At 37.4% G+C, this 16,386-nt stretch overlaps 1 protein-coding gene and 1 long non-coding RNA gene across 22 annotated transcripts in view; one reads left to right on the forward strand and one right to left on the reverse strand.

Moving 5' to 3' along the window:
• The window catches only part of LOC141388094 (uncharacterized), an 81,137-nt gene extending 65,700 nt beyond the window's left edge, over window positions 1–15,437 (reverse strand). Inside the window, exons 1-11 of one of the 20 annotated variants that reach the window (XR_012408710.1) lie at window positions 15,029–15,437; window positions 14,401–14,963; window positions 14,200–14,284; window positions 12,137–14,142; window positions 9,400–12,071; window positions 8,970–9,338; window positions 7,174–7,419; window positions 6,824–7,116; window positions 6,447–6,762; window positions 6,205–6,376; window positions 5,959–6,138 (exon numbers count right to left, since the gene is read on the reverse strand). This is a non-coding gene — a long non-coding RNA (uncharacterized lncRNA). Of the gene's footprint in view, window positions 1–5,958; window positions 6,139–6,204; window positions 6,377–6,446; window positions 6,782–6,823; window positions 7,117–7,173; window positions 7,420–8,969; window positions 9,339–9,399; window positions 12,072–12,136; window positions 14,964–15,028 lie in introns of all 20 variants that reach the window. The other 19 variants (XR_012408706.1, XR_012408712.1, XR_012408707.1 and 16 more) reach the window with 19 other exon arrangements.
• Window positions 1–16,386, forward strand: part of LOC141388093 (uncharacterized) — a 38,140-nt gene that overhangs the window by 1,093 nt on the left and 20,661 nt on the right. The window contains exon 1 of one of the 2 annotated variants that reach the window (XM_073958140.1): window positions 5,644–5,797. The exons of the other annotated variant lie outside the window; for it this stretch is intronic. Within the exon in view, the coding sequence (XP_073814241.1) occupies window positions 5,790–5,797 (8 nt within the window). The 5' untranslated portion in view covers window positions 5,644–5,789. Of the gene's footprint in view, window positions 1–5,643; window positions 5,798–16,386 lie in introns of those variants that run through there. 2 annotated transcript variants of the gene reach the window in all.

The following is a 16,386-nucleotide window of genomic DNA, read 5'->3' on the forward strand; positions in this document are numbered from 1 at the left end:
TTCCACAGACCACTAATCCGATTAGCCGCCAAAATAATATTCCGCAAACCGCAAATCCGACTAATCCTATTAACCACCAAAGTAATATTCCGCAAATACCAAATCAGCCTGACGCAGGTAACCAAGTTAAGGTTGACAACTTTGTCCGTGGTTTAGTTCAGCAAAGCCTGAACCACGCTCAAGCAAACATGCAAAACATTGTACAGGAAAGCGTATCCAAAGAATTGGAAAAGGTACATGGTGTCATAAATAAGTTGAGTGAAGCAATATCAAAAATATCAATAGATGCGCGTAAGGATCCACCACTAAATCCTACACAATCATCTGCCAACTATAACTATAATTTTCCCCACTAATACTGAAAGTACCATAAACATGAATCGTGGTAATCCAATCATACCATCGTATATGCATACGTCGAGCCAGGGGATCAGGGTAGAAAAATTTGGGTTAAATTTTTCAGGTAGACCCAATAGCCTTTCGGTGGAAGATTTTGTGTATAGATTGGAGTATTTCCAACGCCATTATAGGCTGCAATGGGGGGACATTCTAAACGAATTCTATCTCTTAGTATCAGGTCCAGCTTATGACTGGTTCTGGTTACAGCAGAAAAATTATAATATTACAGATTGGGATTCGTTAAAACATTGATTACTGGAGAGGTTTAAAGTTAGGCGCACCTGTTTCGAGCAGATGCGAGACCTATTGAAAAAAAAGCACCAACCAGGGGAATCAATAGACGCCTTCTTTCATGACATCAATTTGAAGAGGTCAAGACTGGAAAAGTCAGTGGCAGAATACTAGTATGACATTATTTCTTTGGTAAAGAAGAACCAACAGAAAAATATTTCCAGCATAGTGTATTCCATGCCAGTCTCGTCTCTCGAACAGCTTAGAATAGAGTGCCTTGCAGGGATAAAGCTCCAGTACCACCTCCATCCGGTAGCAAACCATTTAAAATAAATTCTATAAAAGAAGAAGATCTTATAGACAAAAGTCCCTTCGTCGAGGAAGGCGACGACGTAATAGATGTATCCGCCATGAATACCACGATAATATGTTGGAACTGTCAAACCCGTGGGCATGTTTTTCGGGACCACACCGCATCCCAAAGGAATAGGTTTTGTTTAATATGCGGAAAACCGAACACCATCAACCCGAAGTGTGCTGATTGTAGAACGGGAAACGGGAAGGCGAACATGGTTACAACGGGGAACCATCGTTCCACCGAACAACCTGCCAATCTGAACCCTCATACAACTTAGCAAAGATCATAAACAAAGAACAGGAATTTCCTAAAATACGTTCCCTAGGAACCTGTCCGAGTGTCGACGAAAACCCACATATACCAACCAAGAAGTTTAATAAAATATTAAAATTAAGAAAAAAAGAAAAGGAACATAATAATAAAAAATCGGTGGCAGAAGCTATTTCAAAATTCCAACAGTATAAAGATCCCAGACCCTATGCGACTGTGAGTATCGGAGGAAAGGCCATTAAGGGTCTCCAAGATTCCGGTGCTACCGTCTGCATATTAGGAAAACACTGTCGTGAGATTGTAGAAGAATTAGGTTTAGCAATCGGCCCCATATTTCGAACGTCAGCACAGCTTCTGAGCAGATGCATCGAATTCTAGGAAAAATAATGATCGATGTGGAATACAATAATAAAATCCATAACATGACTTTATTTCTTTGTAACGATCTAGAGCAGGACTTATATCTGGGGACAGACTTTTGGAAAATTTACGATAGCGCCACACATATTTCCTATGGAACAAATCGATATAAGTTTACAAAGAAAAATGCATAGTGTTTCCGACAACGAAAATATGCACGTCCTAACCGTAGATCAACGAATAAAACTAGAGGACATTATAAAAAGTTTCCCTACCTTCGAAGAGAAAGGCCTGGGGTACACGAAGCTAGAAAAACACTCCATGAAATTGATAGAAGGTGCGAATCCGATAAGCATTATTCTCTCTCACCTGCGGTCCAAGAAATCGTTTATAAAGAGATAGATAATATGATTGCTCTCAGCGTCATAGAAGAACGCAATCGTACAACAGTCGTTAGAAAATAAGGTAAAAATAGATTTTGCTTGGACGCAAGGAAACTGAATGCGTTGACCGTCAAAGACTCTTATCCCTTGCAGAACATAGACGGTATCCTGAGCCGCATAGACCAGACACATTATATAAGTAGCATCGACCTGAAACATGCCTTCTGGCAAATTGAACTAGAAGATGAAGCAAAACCATATACTGCCTTTACTGTTCCGCTATACCAATTCCGGGTAATGCCGTTTGGTCTATGTAATGCGGCTCAAAGACTCTGCAGGTTAATGGATAAGGTGATACCGGGAAGGGTGAAGTCAAACGTATTCATTTATCTGGACGACTTACTAATTATTGCAAACGATTTCGAGAATCATATTAAACTACTGAGGGAAGTCGCCGAATGTCTACAAAAAGCCAACCTGACAATTGGCCTAAAAAAATCGCTATTCTGTTTCAAGGAACTAAGATATCTAGGATTTATAATTGGAAATGGCTGCCTCAAAATAGATCAGGAGAAACTGAACGCTATACTAAAAATCCCTGTACCAAAACCCCGCGGGAAGTCCGAAGCTTCCTCGGCACAGATGGTGCAGGAGAGTCATCCGAGATTTTGCGTCCATATCCGATACTCTGAAGAAAGGACAGAAATTCAAGATGACATCGTTGGCATTAGAATCCTTTGAAACTCTCAAGCAAGCACTGACGTCAGCACCTGTCCTCAGACATCCCGACTATCGCAGAGAATTTTATGTGCAATGCGACGCATTGGAGTACGGGATAGGTGCTGTATTATTTCAAAATAATGACGAATTTCCTATTGCATTCTTCTCACAAAAATTGAATCCCTGTCAAAGAAACTACACGGTAACGGAAAAGGAATGCCTAGCAGCGGTATTAGCGGTGAAAAGATTCCGGCCCTACATAAAGCTTATGAAATTTACCATCATATGGGACCACGCGAGCCTAAAATGGCTAATGTCCCTCAAGGATTTAAGTGGTAGACTGGCAAGTTGGTCCTTACAACTACAGACCTACAATTTCTCGATCGAACATCGGAAGGGATCCGAAAACGTGGTGGCAGACACATTATCCCGAACGCCTACTGATTCCAGTTTGGTTGTAGAGGAAATGAATACGGATAATGCATTATTGGATTTTGAAACAACTGCCTTTGAGTGCGAAGAGTATGTAGATCTCCGAGAGACCATACTCATAAAAAGAAGCCTTGCCAGATTTGAGAGTAGAGGATGATAAAATTTATAAACGGATGCCGAACGTGGATCTAGAGTTAGTTGAATTCGAATGGAAGTTATGGATTCCAACTGATATAACGTATGTCCTTATAGAGAAGGCCCACAACTAAAACAATACCGTTCATGAAGGCGTAAATAAAACACTAATCCGATTAAGAACACTATACTACTGGCCTAAAATGACCTCCCAAGCCAGGCAATATGTAAGAAATTGCGATATTTGTAAAGAAACAAAATCATCAAACCAACACCTGAACCCTACTATAGGCTCCGAAGCTATTACCGAAAGACCCTTCCAAAAATTGTTCGTGGATTTCCTTGGAAAGTATCCACGATCAAAAAAGGGCAGTGCATACATTTTTATCGTGGTGGACCATTTCTCCAAATTTACCTTTTTGAAGGCCATGAAGGAGGCAACCGCTCAGAATGTTGTCCAGTTCCTAGAGAACCATATATTTCATAATTTTGGTGTCCCGGAGACCATACATAGCGACAACGGGAAGCAGTTTGTATCAAAAACATTCGAGGAAATGCTAAACAAACCATAGAATACAACATTTAACAACTGCCTACTACGCTCCCCAGTCCAACGCTTCTGAGCGGGTAAATCAATCCGTACTCGCGGCAATAAGAACCTATGTTGGAAGCGACCAACGCGATTGGGACCTATTTTTACCGGAAATAGAGCAAGCCCTGCGAACCGCCGTGCATTCCGCCACTGGAGTAAACCCCTTCTTTGCCCTATTTGGGTATAATATGTTTACAAGTGGCACAGATCATAAACTAGCTAAAAGATAAAATCCCTTACTGACCATCAAATTCAGCACATAAGTAAAAATGATAAGTTAGAATTTATGCGGGAAAAGATAAGGAACAATATGCACCAGACTTATGAAAGCAGCGCCAAAAGGTATAACCAGAGAGCATGCCCAGTGAATTTTCTCCCGGGACAAGAAGTCTTCAGGAGAAACCATGTCCTGTCCGATTTCAAAAACAATATCAATGCGAAATTTTCTAAAAATGTTCTCAAATGTAGAATTGTTCGGCCAATCGGCAATAACATGTACGAACTAGAAACCCTACAGGCTAGACCGTTGGGAAATTTCCACGCCAAAGATATAAAAGTGCAATGAGTGCTATAATTCTGTGATTTAGTAATGTATATAGGTTTAAAAAAGGTATTTTTGTGAACGTCCCTTTTTTTTTTGCCTTTTTGCAGTTAATTATTATGAACAATTATTTTTTGATATATTTTATATCTGCCACTAAGAGAACGCCGGAGGACGAAAATCGATACAGGGTGAATAATTGAAAAGAAAAAATTCAATGCCAACATGTGGAAGTGAAAACAATGCAAATATTTTGTGATATAATAATATAGGTGAAATTTAGGTTTAAAAAAAATTATGTCTGTGAGCGTCCATTTTTTTACCTTTTGCATTTGATTATTATTGACAAATATTGACAATTTTTTTTTTATTTCTTTGTATTGACTAGGATCGAATGGGCTTGTCCAGCCGGTGAACTCCTTATGTACATTTGTGCTTGAAAAGTGTGAGCAAAGCATTCAATCAACTTTCAATCTGCAACAGAAATCTTTAGATTTTCCTCTAAAAATGAATGAAATTAATTTGTATTTTCTTCACAAACACAATGTTCTGGGTTTTTAAAATTACTATATGACTTTTTTGAAAATAAACCATATTCATCGGATCGACTGGGGTTAATTTTTGAAAATCAAAACTTATTTTGATTTTTTTTTCAATACATAAAACTCACAAACTCCTTCTCATATTTTGCAAAATTTGCACATACTATTACAAATATTGACCTCAAAATGTGTTAGTGTGTGACCTGTTTTAGAAATATACTTGATGCCCGGCTTTTGAGACTTCAGGGTGTGGGAGTTCCCCACGTTGGGTTCCTAAAGGGATGAATAGATGTAAACCGAACAAAATCACACAACAATAGCCAAACCACGAAATTCATAAAGAACTCAGAAAAATGTTCCTGGTAGATAAGGTTGGATAAAATTGTAATGAATGATCTGCCACCAAAAAAATGACAACTATGAAACCTTTGTGCAGTCATAAATACTAAACCCCAACAACAGCCTCAAATGTTCATGTCCGCCTGCCTTCTAAAAAAACAGAACCTCCCCCCTCAATAAAACAAAGTACATAGAAATGTCCAAGCCTGCCAAACAAAACTTTTCGGGAGACTAAGATAACAAAATAATGAATTGAACAATAAAAATCCCACTACCTGACAGTGGAAATGATTATAATCAGGCACGTTCATAAAAACACGTAAAATATATAAGGTCTCGAACACCATATGTGTCACTAAAGATCTATTTGATCGGCGAATTTGTGTCACATGTGTTTACATTACCACTTCGATATCATATCAAAACACCTTTCTCTATTCTCGTACGTGTATTTTTTCTCATTGAAAATATTTCCGTGGATAATATTATGTTAAGGTATATCCCCTAATAATCTGCACGCTGATGAAAACCTCGTAAACAGTGAGTCACATCATCCCTTTTTGGGGTAAAACACCTTCATTTTGGATTGAACATGGAACATTCCCACTTATAAAACATACACATCACTAGCCATAAAAATGCAAACACCTACTCACCATTATTACATAGGAAAGCATTTAGCGTCCTTGAACGGAAAAAAGGTCATTCATCATCAATCCTATATTCATTGAATATGGTCGAACAGAGTCATTCAATGTTCATATGCAAAAAAAATCGCCAACAGGTGCCACTTATGGAGTTGAGGGAAACGTTAACAAAGACTAAAAACCAGATACCTGCAAGCAAAAAAACCATGGCTTTGTTAAAAAATATGCTACATGAATAAACAAACAGATTGGTACCTGTTCCATTTAGTGGGCATAGATCGCTCCATGTCTTCCACTCCCTTTCTTTAGTATAAAGGTCATAGTTGGTTTAGGATTGTCAATGTAGGCTCATCAAATCAGACCAACAATCATAAATTTCCGGCGGGAAGAAAAATTTAACGGCAAATAGAATAAAATGTCCTCATTCCTGGAAAAGAAGAAATATGGACGTTATTGGTGGCTAAAAATTTAATAACATAAGTTGCGAAATTACTTACCAACATCTGTCCAAATGAATAATGAAGACATCTTTCTTCAGTCAGTCTTTGTGAATGAAACACCCCATTCAACTGAGACCACATACACATGTATTACTTAATGGGTGCTTGAATAAATTCTGCCATCAGATAAAAGCCGCAGCCAGGCAATGGAGTGAGACAACACTCTAGCTGTCTACCTGTATACATACATATGTATGTAAGTAGGTGCGGACACCAAAACGACGTTGACATTTTTTGTTGGTGCGTACTCACAACCATATGTGTACACAAACTGCAACCACTAATCTGTCCCAATGGAGAAGAGCACGTTTTTCTGTAAACGAAAGAAAATCCTTAATTATTTCATGCAGCGAAAGATGTTTTCTTGTACTTACCTACCCTTCCGTTAGTCATACTGGTAGAATCTTGAAGGCATTAACGGCATCTATCTCACCTTACAATAAAACATCTCCAATAGTCGCATCCAGAATGCAAACAGTATATAACATATCCCAAAGATTAGTAGGTTGTCCACTTGGATACTTGTCAGGGAACATTACAACCGATGCCAGAATGGGACTTCTTGTTTAAAGCTCGACAAAACAAACAATGTAACCGGATACAAAAAAATCGCCAACATATGCCACATAGTTGAGGGAAACGTTGAGAGCGACAAAGATACGGAAACCTGCAAGAGATAAAGGTAAATATTATACATGCTACATTAATAAACAGAGTACCATACCGGCCCCAATGTTGGGTATATGTCCTTCCACTCTATTCGTATAGTTCAAAGGTCGTAGGTAGAGGAGCAGGATCATGGTTGGTGGCCTAAAGCATATATCCCATATCGTTGTTCGAGCATCGAATAATACAAGCGCTCCTCAATTTTTTTTTAGGAAATTAAAGTACATTTTCAATTTCTACTACGTGAAAGCAGGATATCTATCAGATGTTACCTACACGGATGATGTCTACTTCAAATCTACTGCTGAGAATGGAGAGAGAAAGTTGCAGACAATGTTGCAAACAGCAACAACAATAACAAACGAATGCGAATGGATGATACGTCTCCTGCAGAAATTGACATATCTGCATTGAGATATGATCCCAATAACCAAAATAGGTTTGCAATGTGTGCGGACCTTGATGTAGAGAACGTTTAACGACGTCATTACCCTCAAAATACTCAAAATAGTCCCAAAATCCCAGCAAACGTTTTTGCCCCCTATCTTTATGTTTAATATAAACGTTAAACGACTAATCGAGCAACTCCAAGAAAAAGCACCAAAAATAGACTTCAAAATTAAATATACTGGTCCAAACAAATGAAACGCTGCGTCAGAAATCTATTCATGCATACTCCTTCACACCGAAGAAGCTAAAGCAAGTGTCCTGTGTTTTGAGGGGTCTATACCATGGCGTGAATGCAGAGGATGTTAAGCAATCGTTAGACGAAGTGGTACCAGATGTCGTGTCCAATGTTACTAAATTTCAGACCTCCAGGTCCATAAAAAACGGATTTGATCCTGGCCTTCTTTTACTTACTCTTCACCCTGGAAAAACTATTAATGACATTTCCCATATCAAAAGTTTATGGACGCAGGACATTTACTGGGAAAAAACCAAGAAAAAAATTTTCAGAAATACAATGCCGCAGATGTCAACGCTGGGGACATGTTTCCAAAAATTGCGGTTCGCAATACAATTGTGTGAAGTGTGACCAAAAACACCTGGTGAATGTCAAAGGTCGAAAACAGACACGTCTGTCCCATTTTGTGTGAATTGTAACGCCGCAGGACACACAGCCAATTGGACGGGGTGTCCCAGTGTTAAAAAATACGCGGCAAAGCGTAGGAACGTATCCAAAGCGCCTTGGAAAATAAGGAAACCGCGAAACGCAATGTGAGACAAGCAGTATCACAGTCATTTGTCAGTCCAAATAAAACATTTTCAAGCCTGCCACTAGTCAGATCACAAAACCATCCATTGTAGATGCATTTTTGAAACTGACCAGCATTTTCTTGCAACCTGACGAACTTACTCTTGAGGAAGAGATAAATATATTTCTGGACAAGTTCAATAATATGTCGAAAAACGAGGCTGAAGAAGAATTCATTCGCCTCTTGAAAAAAGTTAAAGCCACCTATGGACCATAGTATGTTCAAATGTTTAACATTCAATGTTCGATCTCTAATAGATCGAAGACACAAAATTGATGTAGCATTCATACAGGAATTCCATCTGCGTAGGTTCAAAAGAGTGAATATAAGTGGCTATACATTCATTTACGATTTTTCAAATATTGGGGTCGCTGTTTTAGTAAAAAATACCGTTTCTTTCAAACGGATTCATATAGAGAACTCTATTTTTAATGACAACTTTATAGAAATAGAAACAAAAAGGAATCACACTGTGAAAAAATATTTATTTGGATCGATTTACATCCAATGTAACTTTAACCCACAAAATCTCATCAACGGGTTGCAAAACATTTTACTGGCTTCAGCCGAATACAATGGTTTTATTTTTGGAGGTTACCTTAATACCCGAAATACAGCCTGGGTAGATCTCATGGACAACACCAATGGAAGAGTACTTCACAACTGGTTGCTGAACAACTGCACCGACGTCACTCGTGTCTGTGGTTCATCTCCGTCATATCCCAACGGACCATCCTTTCTGGACCACTTTCTAATTAGTCCTAATATAATTGATGTCCATAATGGCAACTACACAATTTCAAGCCTTTCTTCTTTTTCCGACCATTTTCCATTGAAGTTGGAATTTGCTTTTGACGACAAAAGTATATCATTCTGAAACCTCCTCGATTACTCACGTCTTACAAATCCACAGAATGGGCAAGTTATCGGCAACATTTTGACGCTGCTGTCCGCAATATATTACCTCCTGCAAATAGAAACCTGATTAATACTGAGATTGATGATTGCATAAATGAGTTCCAGAGTACTTTTCATCGTGTACATCATCAGCACAGCTAAAAAGTCGAGCTCAAGGAGGGCAAAATTCAACTTCCTGAGAATATACGAAAGTTTTTCAAAATAAAACTTCAATGGCAACGGGAGTTAAAGAAGATTTTTCACACGAATGGTAACCGGCAAAGTCGTGATTATGAAATCCTTTCCAAACAAATCCAATTACTGAAATTAATAATAAGAGATTTGATTAATAACGAAGAGGCTAATATATTCAATAATAAATTGAAAGATATAAAAACTGGACCCTTTGCCTTCATGCAAGTATATACTGTTATTTTGCCAAAAGTTACAAAGGGATAACGTAACAATCACTAATGCACTTGACATTGCAAATATATTACACAATCATTATTCTCATACATTCCAGGAGAATGTACCAGAAAGAAGTATTCCAGGCATTGAGAATCAAATATCAAATTGCCTGAATTCCATTTCCAACCACATATACACGTTTTCTGACGAATATGATTCACTCAATAATCCAGACCATTTTCATTTCACGGAAGTCTCCACAGTTAAATCTCATTTCGCTGGTGTGAACAAGAAAGAATCTAGTGGCATTGACGGCATTTCTAATTATGTCATGAAGAAGTTCCCGGAAGCTGCATTTCAGTTCCTTACAACCATTTTCAATAATTGCCTAAACAACTGCTATTTCCCAGATGTATGGAAAATTGCAAAAATTATAGCCATTTAGAAAAAGGCATCTAGTGTAACCCCGGAGGAGTTTCGACCGATCTCCCTACTCTCCAACATTGGAAAAATATTTGAGCGTATTCTACGCGATAAGTTGGATAATGAATTCATCATACATCCGATTTCTCAATACCAATTCGGATTTAAAGCAGACCACTCAACGAACCATGCCTTACCGAAACTTCGCCATGAGGTAACAAGCAACCTTCGGGAGAAAACCTGTACTGTCGCGATATCATTGGACATACCGAAGGCGTTTGATTCGGTTTATCACAAAGGCATAATCTTCAAATTAATAAAGCTGAATGTGGATCCGTTTTTAATTAAAATATTCAAAAGCTTCTTAACCAACAGGAAATTTGCCGTTGCCATAAATGATTGTGTATCCCCCTTTGGTAATATAGAGAGCGGTGTCCCACAAGGCAGCGTTCTATCGCCTCTCTTGTTCAACCTGTTTTTGTATGATTTGATCACCAGACTGACAATACAAAGGCAATCCTATATGCAGATGACTGCCTGATATACAGCCACAATGTTTCCCCGATAGAGTCTTTAAATAATACAGCGTTCCAGCTTGGTAAAATAAGCGCATACTACAAGACGTGGGGATTTTCTATAAACGCGTCAAAGTCTGAAGCAATTTGCATGAGAAATGCCTCTGGAAACTGCCATAGAAGGGTTGTTCCCAAATCGAAAACGCTAAATCTCTCTCTCGATGGTGTGGAAATTCCTTTTAAAGATTCTCTTAAATATCTTGGAATTAACATAAACAAGCTTTTTAAATTTAACGAGCACGCTAGAACAACATTGAAAAGAACTAAGATGATTGCTGGTCGTTTTTCAAAGGTTATGTACAATGCCTACTTACCTCAGAGCACCAAATTACTCTTGTATGAAGTTGCCATTCGACCAATTATTACCTATGGTTTCCAAATGTGGTTCACAATCTCACCAACTGTTGCTAAAGAAACTGAGATGTATGAGAGAAGTCTTTTAAGGAAATGCATGGGTAAAAACTTTCAGAATCCCACAAAACGATTTTCAAACAGGCACATCTACTACAGCGTAGGCACGCCCTTAGCTTACAAAGAAGATTTGCAGAAAATTTAGCAGAGCATTACAACGATCTACTATCCAAATTATATTATGCTGAAATTAATAACTGTTGGGCAAGGTCCACTTACCTTTCTCCAATAGGCATTTTAAAAGAAAATATTGACAACGATCCTGACCTTTATTCACCTCCAGAATTTTACATCAAGACAACACCTGGAACGCACAGGGGATAACTATTATTAAACCGTGATATATTATAACGTACACAATACCGTATGTGATTTACATGAATTTGTTACTACATTATTATTATACATATATGTATTTACCATATTTTGTTTACATCAGATAATCAAATTATTTGCTATGCAATATTTACTTGTTATTGCTATCGACATGGAATATCATTATATCATTTTTATACGTTGATTTCGTTTCAGCGCATATTTTGTTGTTTATTTTAGTTTAGTTTTAAGTGTTGATTAATTTTAAGTTAATTTTGCAAATATTTCTCTGCATATGACTGAAAGACCGAGAGCAAGTCTCCTTATCCGCTTTGTTTGTTTTTATACCAAACTTTATTGCACTTTACTTTGGCATGGCGCCTCTGTATACCGGTCTGAGTGAATGAATGATTCCATTCAGCGGTGCACACACACAGGTATAAACTTATATTTGTTCTAAGAAATGCTGCCATCATATGCATACAACCGTCATATATTGGAGTGAGACAACACTCGAACCGTAACGGTGTCTACCCGTATACATATGTATGTACGTTGGTGAGTGTGCGAAAACACGCTACGAATATTCTGGTGCGTACGCACAAACATACATATGTACATACAAACAGCAACCACGAGTTATTTGCAGGAAGGAGGGATTTTTTTGCCTGTAATTGAAAAGAAAATCATATTAATTATTTTATGCAGAAAATAACGTTTTCTAATTACTTACCTATGAAATGCTTCCCAAGGTGACTCCTTCTATACGTTCTGCTGGCAATACCTCGTGGCCACCATTTGTAGCAAATCCTGTAGTTAAATTTATAAGCGTTGAATTAATAAACCCCGCACATCACCATTTTCATCGATTTTCGCGAAGACGGTGAAGTGTTTTTGAGCGAACCGGATATATGAAACGGCCGGCTCATACGTAGAGATAGCCAGTGATGCCACTGATAAAACCAATTATTGCAGACTAGAGTTGTACAATCTAGTTCATTTGAAAGATCTAGTTCAATAGCTCAGCTCTTTTAACTGAACTAGTTCAGTAATCTAGTTCATAGTTCACTATCCAGTTCAATCATTATAATAAGAGATTTGATTAATAAGGAAGAGGCTAATATATTCAATAATAAATTGAAAGATATAAAAAATTGGACCCTTTGCCTTCATGCAAGTATATACTGTTATTTTGCCAAAAGTTACAAAGGGATAACGTAACAATCACTAATGCACTTGACATTGCAAATATATTACACAATCATTATTCTCATACATTCCAGGAGAATGTACCAGAAAGAAGTATTCTAGGCATTGAGAATCAAATATCAAATTGCCTGAATTCCATTTCCAACCACACATACACGTTTTCTGACGAATATGATTCACTCAATAATCCAGACCATTTTCATTTCACGGAAGTCTCCTCAGTTAAATCTCATTTCGCTGGTGTGAACAAGAAAGAATCTAGTGGCATTGACGGCATTTCTAATTATGTTATGAAGAAGTTCCCGGAAGCTGCATTTCAGTTCCTTACAACCATTTTCAATAATTGCCTAAACAACTGCTATTTCCCAGATGTATGGAAAATCGCAAAAATTATAGCCATTTAGAAAAAGGCATCTAGTGTAACCCCGGAGGAGTTTCGACCGATCTCCCTACTCTCCAACATTGGAAAAATATTTGAGCGTATTCTACGCGATAAGTTGGATAATGAATTCATCATACATCCGATTTCTCAATACCAATTCGGATTTAAAGCAGACCACTCAACGAACCATGCCTTACCGAAACTTCGCCATGAGGTAACAAGCAACCTTCGGGAGAAAACCTGTACTGTCGCGATATCATTGGACATACCGAAGGCGTTTGATTCGGTTTATCACAAAGGCATAATCTTCAAATTAATAAAGCTGAATGTGGATCCGTTTTTAATTAAAATATTCAAAAGCTTCTTAACCAACAGGAAATTTGCCGTTGCCATAAATGATTGTGTATCCCCCTTTGGTAATATTGAGAGCGGTGTCCCACAAGGCAGCGTTCTATCGCCTCTCTTGTTCAACCTGTTTTTGTATGATTTGCTCACCAGACTGACAATACAAAGGCAATCCTATATGCAGATGACTGCCTGATATACAGCCACAATGTTTCCCCGATAGAGTCTTTAAATAATACAGCGTTCCAGCTTGGTAAAATAAGCGCATACTACAAGACGTGGGGATTTTCTATAAACGCGTCAAAGTCTGAAGCAATTTGCATGAGAAATGCCTCTGGAAACTGCCATAGAAGGGTTGTTCCCAAATCGAAAACGCTAAATCTCTCTCTCGATGGTGTGGAAATTCCTTTTAAAGATTCTCTTAAATATCTTGGAATTAACATAAACAAGCTTTTTAAATTTAACGAGCACGCTAGAACAACATTGAAAAGAACTAAGATGATTGCTGGTCGTTTTTCAAAGGTTATGTACAATGCCTACTTACCTCAGAGCACCAAATTACTCTTGTATGAAGTTGCCATTCGACCAATTATTACCTATGGTTTCCAAATGTGGTTCACAATCTCACCAACTGTTGCTAAAGAAACTGAGATGTATGAGAGAAGTCTTTTAAGGAAATGCGTGGGTAAAAACTTTCAGAATCCCACAAAACGATTTTCAAACAGGCACATCTACTACAGCGTAGGCACGCCCTTAGCTTACAAAGAAGATTTGCAGAAAATTTAGCAGAGCATTACAACGATCTACTATCCAAATTATATTATGCTGAAATTAATAACTGTTGGGCAAGGTCCACTTACCTTTCTCCAATAGGCATTTTAAAAGAAAATATTGACAACGATCCTGACCTTTATTCACCTCCAGAATTTTACATCAAGACAACACCTGGAACGCACAGGGGATAACTATTATTAAACCGTGATATATTATAACGTACACAATACCGTATGTGATTTACATGAATTTGTTACTACATTATTATTATACATATATGTATTTACCATATTTTGTTTACATCAGATAATCAAATTATTTGCTATGCAATATTTACTTGTTATTGCTATCGACATGGAATATCATTATATCATTTTTATACGTTGATTTCGTTTCAGCGCATATTTTGTTGTTTATTTTAGTTTAGTTTTAAGTGTTGATTAATTTTAAGTTAATTTTGCAAATATTTCTCTGCATATGACTGAAAGACCGAGAGCAAGTCTCCTTATCCGCTTCGTTTGTTTTTATACCAAACTTTATTGCACTTTACTTTGGCATGGCGCCTCTGTATACCGGTCTGAGTGAATGAATGATTCCATTCAGCGGTGCACACACACAGGTATAAACTTATATTTGTTCTAAGAAATGCTGCCATCATATGCATACAACCGTCATATATTGGAGTGAGACAACACTCGAACCGTAACGGTGTCTACCCGTATACATATGTATGTACGTTGGTGAGTGTGCGAAAACACGCTACGAATATTCTGGTGCGTACGCACAAACATACATATGTACATACAAACAGCAACCACGAGTTATTTGCAGGAAGGAGGGATTTTTTTGCCTGTAATTGAAAAGAAAATCATATTAATTATTTTATGCAGAAAATAACGTTTTCTAATTACTTACCTATGAAAGGCTTCCCAAGGTGACTCCTTCTATACGTTCTGCTGGCAATACCTCGTGGCCACCATTTGTAGCAAATCCTGTAGTTAAATTTATAAGCGTTGAATTAATAAACCCCGCACATCACCATTTTCATCGATTTTCGCGAAGACGGTGAAGTGTTTTTGAGCGAACCGGATATATGAAACGGCCGGCTCATACGTAGAGATAGCCAGTGATGCCACTGATAAAACCAATTATTGCAGACTAGAGTTGTACAATCTAGTTCATTTGAAAGATCTAGTTCAATAGCTCAGCTCTTTTAACTGAACTAGTTCAGTAATCTAGTTCATAGTTCACTATCCAGTTCAATCATTCGGATCAGAATCGTTCACGAGCTCTTAATCGTTCTCTTGATGAAAACACATACATACATACATCAAATAGGAACAAACATTAGAATAGTATTATTAAACTACGAAAATATTACATTTAGATATTTTTATTCCATTCATAAAGAAAGATTAAGTTTAGAAAAAAACATCCTTCGAAAAAAATTTAATTACAATTTCATTTATGTGGCTGGCAAAAAAAGCTTACGTTGTGTGTTTGTAGAAATTATCACTGTATGTATGTTTCTTTTTATGTTTTCCTTTTTTCTATCCAAAACAAGGCACATTGAATAGGTAATGGATTCGATATATTGAGATACGATGTGTTTAAAATGCTCTTAAAATTTATTTTTATTACAATGGGGGATGACACATCACATTGATCCAAAACATAAACAAAACATATTACATTACGATGGCGTCACTTAACACAGAGGACGGCGTCACTTTATGTGAATGACATGCTGAACTAGATTGTGAATCGTTCGTTCATTGATCGCTCTTTGTGGATCTTTCGGTCGGCGCTCAGTGAGCTATTGAACTATAATGAACTATATCGACTAATCATACCCTCTTTTCAATGAATCGTTCAATTGAACTAGTTCGTTCATGAACTATACAACTCTATTGCAGACACGTAACGTAATTTTCCCTAAAGCAAATACAACCCTGCAGGGAACTATAGGGGTCTGTAGTTGCTGACAAAACGAAAACCACTAAATTTCGCAAAATGCGCGAAAATGTGGAAAGAGGGGAAAAGTGCTGCTGCTAGCGGCCTTATAAAAGGCATAAAGGCGAAAAATAACATTTATAATCGCCATTTACTTTTCGTAAAGAAACCATTTTTTCTTTTATATTCGTCAAACAAAAACAAAATCCCATTGCCAATGAAAAAAAGTGGAAAATTTAAAATATATAAAGAACTAAGCAAAGCTTTTATTTTATTTATTGTGTTTTGGTTGTTTGTGTTAAATATATTTATTGTTGTGT

The sequence above is a fragment of the Musca autumnalis genome, unplaced genomic scaffold (genome assembly GCF_047663935.1).
Source record: "Musca autumnalis isolate F117 unplaced genomic scaffold, ASM4766393v1 scaffold_53, whole genome shotgun sequence".
Classification (NCBI taxonomy): Eukaryota; Metazoa; Arthropoda; class Insecta; order Diptera; family Muscidae; genus Musca; species Musca autumnalis.